The sequence below is a fragment of the Cervus canadensis genome, chromosome 22 (assembly GCF_019320065.1).
Source record: "Cervus canadensis isolate Bull #8, Minnesota chromosome 22, ASM1932006v1, whole genome shotgun sequence".
Lineage (NCBI taxonomy): Eukaryota > Metazoa > Chordata > Mammalia > Artiodactyla > Cervidae > Cervus > Cervus canadensis.
The window spans coordinates 11,719,277-11,732,192 of NC_057407.1; the positions used below are offsets into that span (position 1 = coordinate 11,719,277).

General features: G+C 60.5%; 1 protein-coding gene across 1 annotated transcript; it reads right to left on the reverse strand.

Annotated features, from left to right (window-relative positions):
• Positions 1-562: 562 nt before the first annotated feature.
• On the reverse strand, positions 563-8,340 carry DUSP7 (dual specificity phosphatase 7). The gene is made up of 3 exons (XM_043441902.1): positions 6,986-8,340; positions 5,093-5,527; positions 563-2,566 (listed from the first exon to the last, which is right to left on the reverse strand). The coding sequence occupies exons 1-3, from the start codon at positions 7,500-7,502 to the stop codon at positions 2,259-2,261; spliced, it is 1,260 nt and encodes a 419-aa protein (XP_043297837.1). The 5' UTR covers positions 7,503-8,340; the 3' UTR covers positions 563-2,258.
• Between the last annotated feature and the right edge of the window lie 4,576 nt (positions 8,341-12,916).

The following is a 12,916-nucleotide window of genomic DNA, read 5'->3' on the forward strand; positions in this document are numbered from 1 at the left end:
AAGCCAGGCATGGACCAGGCCCCCCAGAGGCCCAGGTCAAGACCAGGAAATGAAGGTGCGGGGCTCACTGTGCCCGAACGGGAATGCCCTGGGCATCGGGGTGTGTTGGCCCCACGGCACAGTAATGGATGCCGTGGCTCCCGCGGGGCTGGCCCACTCACTACCCAGCATCAGGTCCCGCAGGCATCCTAGGGACGGTGGCGGGGAGAGTGAGGTTGACAGATGCACAGCCATGTCCCGCCCCCGAGACAGCAAGAGGAAGGGCCAGGGCCGCAGGGGCAGGTCAGGACCTGGGGCGGCTGGGCGGCGTCCAAGCGGGCAGCGCTGGGTGTGTCTAGGCAAGCAGGGGCTCTGCCGTGTGACCCTGGTGCACGGAACGTCTCCACGCCTCGCTCTCCTGTCACCCCGGGGACCAAAGCCGCAGTGTCCCCGCCGACCCACACCCCAGCTGCTCCTCCCAGCTTTGGGCACCTCTGACCAGTCCCAGTAAGTGCCCTGCAGGCCCCCAGATATGGCCACAGTGCTTCTCCTCATTGCCCTGGCCCTTATGAGACACCACTCATTTTAAAGAAAAAATAATATTTATTTGCAATATAAACAAAGTCCCGTTGCTGGTTCGGGATATATATATATATATATATATATATATATATATACGTGTGTGTGTGTGTGTAGGGTCACAAATTTTCCTTCATAAGATCATAAAGCAAAACTGGCCACCCCTGTTGGCATACCCTCATTTACACAAATCTGATGCATTTTTCTGGGTTTTTCTTTTCAAAGGTAAAAAAGAGAGAGAAAGAGAACCATGTACACAGCATGGAAGCTTCTTGTCAATTTCTCAACTGTGGCAAGATTTTCATCTGCTGCCTTGAAGAATCCCTGAAGACCAGCCCTGTGAGGTAAGATGCATTGGGGCAGAGTTTCCGTGGCCTCACTCACACGCCGCATGCTGACTCGCTCAGGGACCCCGGCCCTCCCTGGGCCCCCACGCAGTTCCACCACCTGGGAAAACGGAGTTTTGGAGAAGGAACAGGACTGGAGGAGGATGACGGAATCCGTGGCTTTGTTCTGTGGACACCGGGGTTGGGTGGCGGTGTGGACAGCCTCACACACCTTTCCCTGTCTGCCCTTGCTGCCCCACCCCCCCCCACCCCCCGGGATTGAAATGGATGTGAGTTTCTTAATACAAGGCATGGGCAAGATGCGCACAGGGCCGGCTTCCACGGGTCGAGGGGCTGGGAGTGGCAGCTGGAACCCAAGCAACAGCCAGGGTGAGGGAGGAGCCCTGGGAGGCAGGGCTGCGCCCTCCACCTAAGCTTCCCCAGCCACTGGGCCTGCACCCTCAGCTACAAACAGAGAGAGAGACAGAAGTAGCGGGTACATATAAAAAGGGCCTGGGGCCCTCCTCAGGGCTGAGCCCAGAGGATTAATGCTACTGCTTGGCAGTCCCCTGTGGCCTCCTCTCCTGCCTGGGGTGGTATGCAGGGACCACCAGAGGGCAAGTGGGTAGGCAGAGAAGGCAGAGGTCACCTGTTCAGCCCACCACTCACAACGGTCATCACAGGCGAATGCAGCGCCAGGTTGGGCTCGGCCTAGGTGGGAGATGCAGGCAGGCCTGGGAGACCCCTGCTGGGAGCAGCGAGCCACCCCCTTTAAGGGCCGCTGCAGAAATGGAGGCTTCACACATGTGCAAAATGCATTTGGTCAAGATCAACGTGGGGTTTGTCTTTTCCATTAAAACACAAACAAAAACTCAAGAATTGCTTTTGAAATAGGAAGAAAAAACAAACTGGTAACACCTCTCTCTCTCTCTCTCACTGGATCAAGAAAGGGATGAAATACTGGTTTATACAATCCACTGTTGCATGTAGCCTGAAAATAACACTTTTCATTACAAAAAAAGAACAATCAAGCAGAGCTTCAACATTCTCTCTGCTCCAGGGAGCTTGGGTTTACCTGCCAAAAGTAAAAAGTAAACTCAGGTCCGTGGATGAGTCTTTTAAAAAAACAGCCAAACTGGCTGAGCCATCAGCAGAAAGGAGTGTCCTGGGACAAGGAGAGGCCCCGAGGGACTCCCAGAGCTGTGTGTCTGATCGCCTCGGGCCCCTCCGGAGAGTCCTGCCGGCGGAGGCCTGGCTGTGGGATGCCAAGGGGAGCTCACCTCTGGGCACAGGTGATGTCTGGGTTCCTCAGGCCAGAGGCAGCAGGCCTGGGCCCTCCCGGCGGGGCTGGCCTGCCGCCCCGTGCCCCCGGCCTCACGTGGACTCGAGCGTGTTGAGTGGGAACAGGTTGTGGTTGGCAGGTGTGGAGAAGTAGAGCTGCTCGCTGGGGGCGTGGTTGTCACACGGGCTGCTCAGCCCCAGCGTCCGCTCGAAGTCCAGCAGCTGCCCCATGAAGTTGAAGTTGGGTGAGATGTTGGACTTTTTCCTCTTGACAAAGTCGTAGGCGTCGTTGAGCGACAGGTTCATCTTCTGCATCAGGTAGGCCACTGTGACGGTCACCGAGCGGCTGATGCCTGCCAGGCAATGCACCAGGACCCCGCACTTCTTGGAGCGGGCCTCGTCTGCAACACACGGGCGTGGGTCAGGGTGGTGCTCCCGCCAGGGAGCTCCCGCGGGTCGGGCACAGGGCGGGACCCGGCAAGGGACTGGTGCCGCCTGACTCTCCTGAGGGACTTGGTGAAGTCCCAGGCGGGTGGGATGGCAACTGGGGGTCGAGGCCAAGGGCATGCCTGTGGGGGGCTCTGCCACAGCTCCAGCGGCCACGCCTGCACCCCAGTCTCTGCTCTGTCGGACGGACAGGCTTACTCACAGGGCCCTTAGAGGTCGGAGCCAAGCCAGGGCTCCGTGAGCCCTGTGCCTGCAGCCAGTCTTCCCGCCGCTGGAACTGTGTGCTGCACGTGACGTGCCGAGGAGCCACCTGCGTCCTCTCAGGTCATCTGCAGCATGGCTACCAAGGTTCTTATAAACGAGACAGGCAGACACACGCAGTGACAGGGCCACACAAGGGTTCCTCCTCACACGCAGCACTCACCCCTGCTAGCCCACCTCCTGGGGCAGCTCCAGGGGCGCCCCGAGAGCCTCCTTGGGCCGTGGGCATCATGGAGGCCCTTCCACAAGGGACCAGAGGGCAGCGCTCAGCTCTGGACTGGGCCCAGCCAGTGACACCTCCCAGCACGGCCACTCAAGTTCCATCAACTCTCCCCCGAACCCTCCCCAGCGTGAGGCCAGGCTCCTGATACGCGGTTGGAGCTCACATGCTGGCTGAGCCGCTGACCAGCTCAGTCCTATGCTCTCTCACCCCCGGATGTGAGGGCGGCTGCATCCCTGTGCCATGGCTGTGCTGCGGACACAGATGAATGAGACAGAGGCAGCCCTGGGGCCCTTGGGGTTCCCGCCTGAGCCCCAGGAGCCAAGCCCACTCCTGCAGGAGAAGCAGAGGTTCGCAGACTGCTCCTCGGGGGCGCACACAGTCTCGGGCCTGGCAGGACTTCCCTTTTCCCAACCCCATTCGAGGATTCCCAGGGCTGAACATGCAGTAGGTGCTTAATCCAGACTCGGGGACCGACTGGGGGCAAGACCAGCAGGGAAAAAGACACATGCCACAGATTCACGTGGAACACGTTGTCTGACCTTGAAATTGGGGGCAGGATAAGGGGCTTGGTAGAGAAAAGCCTCCAGTGGTGGTAATACATCAAGATAATGGGGAAGCCTGGTCCCCAAACCCAAACCCAGGTGATCCCAAGTAAAACCACTTCCTGCTGGCTTTATTTTTAGCTCTTTAAAGGGTGGGGCTGGGTCTTAGGGAGACTGGTGCTTCATCCCCTCTCTGCCCCCACAACCCCCTCACCCCAAGTCCTATGGGATCTTTGAGCCTCATTTCCTTCTCTTGTCAAACAGGGAGCACAGTTCCCCCCACCTCTATATCCTGTTCTGTCCCCTTCCCCTAATGTAAAGGGGCCTCCAAGAGAGATAAAAGCACCTACAAATCAGGCTCAGCCCTGGAAAGTCTTGGGTCACCCCCCCTTCACCCCACACCTCACTGGGGAGACCATGAGTGCTGAGGTGGCACCCATACCCTCTTGGGCACGTCCTCGGGGCAGAGTGGGGAAGCTACGGATAGCCCCTGACACAACCCCTCCCCCGCCCCAGCTTCCTTCCTTCCTCCCAGCCAGGCACCTAGTTTTGGTTCCCAGTAAGCGGATGAGGCGGGGAAGCCTCCCACTTCCTGTTATTAAAGCGAGCCCGGCCCAGCTGACACCAAAACGCCCTCCACTGGACACAGCTGCCAGTGGGAAAACGCTGCCCGGAGGCTGGGCAGAACCCTGGTCACCAGCCTCACAGAGCCCAGGGTTTACATTCACCCCCTCATCCCGTATCCCCTTCCTGAATCCCGGGGATGGCTGAGCCAGGGACGGTGACCTGCCGACTGATAGCTTCCAGCTGGCCAAGGAGGAAGCGGGCAGGGAGGTCAGAGATAAGGAGCCCGAGTCAGCCAGGCTGCGGATGCAGGGGCTCAGAGGGCGCCGAGCCAGATGGCAGAGCACACTGCTCTGGGGGAGGCCTTCCCCTGCCTCCCCTCACCGCCTGGATACCAAGCCGGCCCCACAGGCTGCCGGGAACAGCCGAGGCCACCCCGAGGCTCTTTGGGTCAGCACGTCCCAAGAGCTGCCAGGTTGGGGTAGGCCTCTGGCTCCAGACTACCCTTCAGCCCCCTGAGCCCAAAGAGGCCCTGTGACAGCCTGTCCTCAAGAAACATGCGCTGAGGTGTGATGCAGGGCCAGTGAGACCCGTGGGAGGTCTGAGAGCTGGGACGTTTGAGCGTGCTGAGCCCCAAACAGCACAGCAGAGTCCACGCTGCTCCACCAGCTGTGGAGAGTCCAGGGATCAGGGGACCGCTCGGCCCTGAGGGCCTCACAGTGGTGACGCACAGTGGGCCCCGGTACACCCATTGGCACAGGCTGGCACATGCAGGGCTCCACACAAGCCTTGACAGGCCCACAGGTAGCCAAGCTAGGCGCGGTGACACCCAGAGCCCCACACATCCCGACACGCACGCCTGCCCCCTGCCCCGGCACAGGAGCTCTTACCAATGAAGCTGATGGCCTCGGGGAAGAACTGGGAGAGGTTCTGGCTCCAGTGGTCAGAGATGGGGATCTGTTTGTAGGTGAACTCGCCCCCATGCTCAAAGGCGTTGGGCAGGTTGGGCGTGACGTTGAGGATATACTTGATGCCGTACTTGCCGAGCACATCCAGGTTGGTGGAGTCCTTGGCGCAGCCGAGGTAGAGGTAGGGCAAGATCTGAACAGGGAAGGCCGGCTGGCTGGACGGCACGGGGCTGCCGTCTGACTCGGTGGCACTGCTGGGCAGCTCTCGGTCGGACTCCCCATCCGAGCAGTCAGAGCTGATGCGCAGACCCCCCAGGCCCAGCACCGAGGCGGGGGGCGAGCCGCTCGGCGAGGACGAGCTGTCCACGTTGGTCTCGCAGTGCTCCGAGTACTCTGTCTGGAACTTGTTGAAACCACCTGTGGCCCCGGGGGGTGGACAGGGCCCGTGTGAGGCTGACAGTACCACTGGCCCGGCGTCCCCAAACAGGGCTCCTCACAGCAAGGACCACACCACCACCAATGGACAACACAGGCAGTGCTAAGTATTTACATGTGTACCCTCTCTCCGGCTTTCTCCTCATCTGTCCTGTGGCCCACTCTACAGATGGGGAAAACTGAGACCCCAGGTGGTAAAGGAACATGCCTGAGCACCATACCCTAACCCACAGGGCTTCAGGGCCCCAGCCACACCATTGACTTTAGGGCACGTGAGGACAGAGTCCAGCCCATGTCTCTTCCACAGCTCCCCTGTACCAGGCACCCATGGGTGCTCAGTAATTGCTAAGCAGTAAAGGAAAGCAAACAACCCCATCTCAGGCCAATACCGCTGGGTTTGCAAACCCTCTTACAGAAGAGATCACAGGCCAGAGCTGCATCTGGGTCAGCTCGAGGCAGAGGGCCTGGGCCCTCAACTGGGAATCCGGCGCTTGCCCCCACTCCCCACCACTGCCAGGGAGGGTAGTGAAGGTATCGGCTGGTTCTGTCCCCCAGCAGGAGCAAGTTCATAAAAGGGGTCCTAGCTCCTCTTCTCCATAACCCACCTTAGAACTCAACGTACCCCCACTCTGGCCTTGGACCCACAGAAGGGGAGGCTGCTGGGGGCTTTACAGGGACAAGAAATGGGGAGTGCGCTACAGCTAAGCATGGGCCCTGCGCCCGAGGGTGCCGCAGGCCTCCCCTCCCCTCCCGTCTGCCCGCCCTGCTGCCAGCAAGAGGCCATTTTGGAATGTTAATTGGAAACACCGGCTGCAGTCACTCGCCTCCCAGGGCTGCCTCCCCCTTCCACCACCTCTGGAGTGGCTGGCTACGGGACTTGGGGGTCTCGGAAAACCAGAGCTGGGGCAAGCGACACTCCTTACAGCCCTGCCCCAAGCGCTTCCAAGAGGCGGTGATTCCCCAATGACAAACCCCACAGGGGGATGCCCGGGGTCCCCCAACCCAAACTCTCCCTCTGCCCTGGCAGGGGCGAGGGTGGTGATTAAAGGCTCCTGTCCTAACCCTGGCCTTCCAGGGACACCCATTCCAGACTGGAGGAGCTGAATTGGTGCCCAGGAGGGGACCCTCCCTCCTTTGCTGGGCTCCAGGGAAACCTGGGATCTACCATGGCCCCAACAATGGGGAAAAAAGAAAGCCCAAGTGCGGAAAAGTTTGTTCAGCCCACTCAGATCATGCCCGGAAAGGGGTGTAGAGGGGACCACTGTACCAGCCTACACCCGCACAGCTTGGGCTGGAGCCCTGGAGGGGAGGATGCAGGCGGGGGAGACGTGGCGCCGGCTGGACAGGCCGGGCACGGGGAGAGAAAGCCGCCTCCGTCGGGGGCATCCGGGAGCCACGGGAGAGCCCCAATTCCAGACTGGGTCTTGCAGCCGCCCTTACCTTGGAGGTAGTAGGCCTGGCAGCCGTCGTCGCGCAGCTTTTGCAGGAGAAGGCCAAGCACCGAGGCGGGAGCGCCGGGCTCTGGCTGCCATTCGGCCGTGGCCTCGTCGTAGAGCAGCACGGTGGCCGCCTTGCAGCGCGTAGCGAAACGCTCCTTGTCGGCGTGGTTGGGGATGATGGAGCGGATGGGCAGGTTGCCTTTGCGGAGGCGGCGCAGCATGAGGCCCGGGATGGCCAGGTTGATAGCCGTCTCGATGTGTGACGACTCGAAGAGCTCGTGCGGCCGGCAGTCGAGCAGCAGCAGGGACGCGCCGCCGCGCGCCTCCAGCTCCTCCTGCAGCCACTCGGCGCTCTTGCAGGGCATGGCCCCTGCGCCCGCCGCCGCGCCTGCCCCGGTGCCGGCGCCAGATCCAGACCCCGCACCGGGCTCCGACCCCGCCCCGGTGTCCCCAGCCGCCGACGCCCCCGAGGCCGACATGTGCGCCCGCGCTGGGGGGCCGCGGAGCTGGTTTTTCATGGGGAGCGCGGGCGGCCCGGGGCCGGGGCCGGGCAGCCCTGCCCTGGGACGGCGCCCCGGCCGCGTCTCCGGGCGCCCGCCTCCCGCCGAGCTGCACGCCCGCCGCCCCGGCCTCCCGGCCTCCGTCCCGCCCGGCCCTCCGCGCGCGCCGCGGCCTGACAGCCCCAATTAAACAGCGTCTCAGGCGGCCGCGCGCCTAGGCGTCCTCGAGGGGGCGGGGCCGCGCCGCGGCTCCCGAGCTTAAAGGCGCCGCGGCTCCGCCGCCCCTCCCCACGGGGTATGCGAGCACGCGAACGGTCCCCTAAGCCCGGAGACCAGCCCCCTGGCCTTCGCTCGGCCTCAGCGCTACCTCCAGAACCCACTACAACTCTCCCAGGGGCCCGACCAAGACACTCCTGGGTCCCTATCCCGGAGCTCCCAGTTCTGTGCCTGTCTCAAGAGCTGTCTGTCCTCGGGGGTTCCCGCTCCAGAGATCCTCTCCCCTACATTCCCGCAATCTCCCGGGGATGGAGCAGAGAAAAGGGGCGATCTAGCTGAGCCGAAGTCCTGTCGACTCCACTAATTTATGAACAACTCCCAGCGAGTTCAGCAAACGGGAACTGAACACCCTCTCCGTGCCATTCCCAGGGCGCCTAGGCGGTCACCGTTTCAGGCGGCTGCACAGTCCCAAAGAGGGCTCTGCGTCTGGAGACCTGAGGGGTCATCTCACTCCAGCAGGCCCGAGGGAGAAAGCAGAACTAGGCAGCTGCGAAGTTCGTAGGAAGGCCCAGGGCCGTGCCACCCTCCGCGGGTTAGGTTGTAGAAATCCCCAAAAGGACCGGCCCTGGGAAGAGACAGCGGGACCTTTAAGAAAGCTTTACAAGCGGAGTGGTGACAGGCGCGGAGTGAAGCGCCACGTGACTTTTCCACAGGCCCGGGGTGGGAAGGAGGGGGCCCCCTCTGCAATCTGCTCTCCTCCTCCCACCTTTCCTAACTCACGAATCAACTTTAATGACAGGCGGGACGCACCACGCAGAGCGCCAATCGCAGCCTAAGGAGCGGGCAGAGGGAAGGCGGGGCCCGCCAAAAGTTCCACCCAGCGCGGGCTGGGCGGGGCCTCAGCGGCACTGGCTGCGGGTGGCAGGCCGGCTGGCTCGGCGGAGGAGGTGAATGGAGCCGCAGGTAGCCCTGGAACAAAGCGGCTCCACTAGAGCGGCGCGCGTGCTCGGGGCCTGCCGCGCTTTCCCTACGGAGTCAAGGCTGTCTGCGCCGAGGAGGGAGTTCCTGAATGATGCTGCAGCCCGTGCGGTCCGTTCCCTGCCCGGCGGAGTGCGGCCACCTCCTTGGGGTTACCCCCTCCCACTCTGCCCAAGGCTGGGCGGCTCCCCACCACCCTGCCTCTACATCCAGGAGAGAGTTAGGGTCAGAGATGAACGGCGGTAGTGCCTGAGATTTGCCAGAGTTCGTGCCTCTGGAACCAGCAGGATTTGAGCTTTCCGACCACGTAGAGGAGCGGCCCTGCAGCATTCCCAGCTACCCACCTCCCCATTAACGCTCTTTTGTCCTCGCGGAGGAGAGTCTACCTGAAGGTTTCATCCCAACTGCAGGGCTGTGTCACAGAGGAGCAGGGATCTCTTCCACGGTTACATTTCCGGAAAGACCAGAGTATTGCAGTCATAGATGGTCTTATCACCCGAGATTCTAGGCCCAGAGAGGTGATAGGAAAAGCAGGTCCCTGGCCTCTCACGCAGACTTGTCCTAGGGTTGCTGGGCAGTGCCTTCTTGCCTGGGGATCTGGAACGCGTGGAAAGGGCTCGCAGAGCCTGAGGGGCTCAGATGCACACTCTGCTACTCTGCTACTCGCTGATACATTGTGATAGTTCTCATCTCTCTGGGCCTCAGGTCTCCCCATGTGGGAGGGTGCTGGGCCCAACAGTGCCCAAACAGTCCATCTCAAGTCTGTCAGCCTGAGGAGGTGGTAGTCCAGGTGCTGGTCGGCAGGGATGGAGACAGCGCTCAAACGAGAGTCCTGGGATTGACTCCTCTGCGCTTCCAATGAAGGGGCCACAGGTGCCACCCCTTTGTCAGGGAACTAAGATCCCACATGCTGGGCTGTGCAGCCAAGTAATAAAAAAGAGAGGTCTGAGCAGACACACATGGGAGAGGACCTCCTCGCCAATGAGTCATTCCTTGGTGGGCTTGTTGGGGGCCTGTTGGAGTGTGGACTACAGCAGTGTTCTCATTAGTGGGGGCCCAATGGAGAGGGGACTCTGTGCCCCTCCCAGGAGAGGGAAAGAGCCCCACCTTCCCACAATTAGCTTGTGATGGCTCCCTATTCTCCCTCCCACTCTGGACTCCTCTCAGGGACAGCCACCCTGGAGGAGAGGCCTGTGAGGATGCGTAGAACTGCTAAGACCCTGGGGGTGGGGGCATCCTCCTGTAGTAGAGGACAAGGGACAGCATCTGCGGGGGCGGGGGGGGGGGGCGGCGGCGGTGACAGTGGAAGCAAAGGAGTGGAAGAAAATTAGCCTGGCCATCCGACATGCAGCATGGTCCTGGGCCCCCGTCACCCTGGCTGGAGAGGAGCCCAAAGCCCTGGTTCCTGAGTGAAAGCCCTGCCTCCAGCCTTGACCAGCTGGACACAATGCATAAAGTGATCCCAGCAGGGCTGCCCCTGGGTGTTGGGGGAAGGGGCGGTGGACAGACACAGAACCCTCTGATGTACACACACAGCTCAGAGCCTGACAGGAACTTGCTTAGGGTCAGACAGCAGACGTCAGAGCTGCCCCTGCCCAGGGCCTTGCTCTGCAACTGTGAGCCTCTCAGGGATCCTGGAAGAGGGGACTGGGTGGCCTGGGCCAGGCCTTGGGATCAAAGGCATTCCTCCTCTTCAGGAATGTGGCCTTTCCCGCCCTTCCAGGTTCAGATCCTTCCTCACCTGCAGCCCCTAGAAGAGATGCCCCACTCACTAGGGTCTCCCTGAAGGGCAGGGTGGGTCCCTGGCGGTGAGTGGGGAGCTGTGGGTGGGGTATGGAGTTGTCTGCAGAACAGACCCCTCTCCCACATGCCTCAGGCCTTTGCACACACTTTCCTCAGCCTGGACATTTTTTGCACTCACCCTTTGTCCATCTTCTGGAAAAATATCCCAGCTTCTAGATTCTCTAGGCTAGGTGATCCCAGGACCCTGCCCCCGTCTTTGCTCTGGACTTTATCACAGTCATAGTTACAGCAACCCCCCCCAACCCCAAACTCTCCCTTTGTATGTCCAGTGGCCTGGCTCCCTTCTCCAAGTCCACTCCTCCTCCTGCCACCTCTGTCTCATCCCTCATCCCTTAGTTGCCAGGCCTGAACTCAACAGACACATTTGGAGTCATCCGTCCTGTCTGCACACATTCAGCCCCAGAACCACAAGGTGGAGGAAGAGACTTCCCAGGGGGCAAAGCTTGGTTGTGACAGCGGGAGCTCTGATGTGAACTGAATAGAACTGGTGTGCACCACCCCAGCCGCCCCCCACCCCATGTCCATGTGTCATGGTGACCCAGGAACTGTGTCACCAAGAATAAGCATCTTGGAAGCAAATTTTTCTTTCCCCACTGGTGCCCCTGGATTTCTTAGAGATGAGCCACCATGTTTTCAATGTCTTGGGCAGGAGCGGGGGAGGGTTGTCCATTCCTTGCCCTCATATCCTCGCACAGATTTGGGGTGAGCTCCTGCTTGCTTCCACAAAGGCAGATTTTTCCCACTGTGAGAGCTGAGCAGAGGCAGGGGTGGGGCACTCCAGTCAAGGGTCCCTGCTCTGGTGACAGAGCTGGTCTCTACCCAGGACCACTCCACAGGCTGGAGGAGATGTGCCATCCAGAGCCCTGCCTAAGGCCCAGACTAGGAGTCTCTCTGCTTGCCCCTGAACCTTGGGATGGCTTCTCCCACATACCTTGGTGAGGTGCCTGCCTGGGTTGCAGTCAGAACAGGTAGTGTCTAAGCCAGGCCAGGAGTGGACTGTGAAAGGCCTGGCAACTCTCCTGTCCTGGATAGAACTCCTGGCTGTACACATCTGTGTGTGTGCACATACACACACACACACACATTCTTAAGGACACATAATACAGGCCCAAACACACAGATCTATGTGTTCACACATACATGCTCATAGGCACAGATGTGTGTGTGCAGAAAGACACAGAACACAAATCCCTGGTGATCCAGTGCAGGGACAAGGATTGGATCCCTGGTGGGGGAACTAAGATTCCACATGCCTCGGAGCAACTAAGCCTGTGAGCCACAACTACACAGCCCATGTGCCACAACTGAGACCTGACATGACCAAAAACAAAATAATTTTTAAAAAATACACAAATACAATAACTGGTTGGGGTTGGAGCCAGACCCTTAGGTAAGGCATTCCCTTCCTAGGCCTAGGTTTCCTCATCTGTAAGATGGACACACAAGGCCCTGCTTTGCTCACCTCACTGGGGAACCTGGGGTGGTGCAGGGCCGAGGAGGTGAGCACTGCACTGGCGTGAGGGCAAACGGTACAGCCTTTGTGCTGGGACCAGGCCTGCTGCACATCAGTCCCGGGTCAGCCAGCCGTGAGCAGGGCTTGAAATGTTCAACTTGTCTACACGGACAAGCCTAGTGGACCGCCCCACTTCTTGAGGGGAACTGCAGGCTTGAGAGAGCTTGGAACAGAGGGCAGGTGGGGTCATGAGAAAGGCCTGGCTGGGCCCAGGTCTCTGGGTGACCTCATGGGGACTCTGGTGGTGCAAGGAGGCTCACACAGGGGAGGTCGCAGAGGCAGGATACCCAGCCTCTGGGTACCCAGAGTTGTACCCCAACTCCAGCAAGCTCAACCGCCCACAAGTAGGTAGAGAGTGGAAATGCACCCTCATGCAGAAATGTCCAATACACATGTGCACATGCTCTCTGTGATATGTAGACAGAGTATGTCTGGGCACTTGCCACCCAGTTAAGAGGGGTGCCCACAGACAGAGAACCCAGAGAGGTTGTTACAGGCTGGTGGAATCCACAGTCACCTGGGCCCACCCTTCCCTACTGGCCCAGGTTGGGGTGTTCTGGGCTGACTGGTTCTGGATGGAGTGGAAGGGTCTATCCCTGCCTGCCTCCCAGCGGGGAATGCCAGGCCCTGGTGATGGTGATGAGAGTTGCACAGACAGGCTGCTGCCTGGGACAGCTCTGCAACTGCAGAGCCAGCCTATCCAGCCTCCTCCCACCCGGCCCAGGTGTTGAGGCCCTGGGGAGCAGGGTGGAGAGTGGCTCACACCAGGGAGAACCAGAGGACGAAAGCCAGCAGGATGGAAGCCAGGGCAGAGCTCTGGGAACTCCCCAGGGAGCCTGGAGAAGGCAGAGGTGGGGAGCCTCTCTTCCCATTTGGGCTCCTTTTCTGAGCACCTGCCCTGGACAAGGGAGCATGGGAACCT

Coding starts and splice junctions, on each gene's coding strand:
- DUSP7 (XM_043441902.1), bottom strand. CDS start 7,502: ATGAAAAACCAGCTCCGCGGCCCCCCAGCGCGGGCGCACATGTCGGCC. Junction 5,528..6,985: donor CCAGGCCTACTACCTCCAAG/GTAAGGGCGGCT, acceptor CCGGGGCCACAG/GTGGTTTCAACAAGTTCCAG. Junction 2,567..5,092: donor CGAGGCCATCAGCTTCATTG/GTAAGAGCTCCT, acceptor CGTGTGTTGCAG/ACGAGGCCCGCTCCAAGAAG.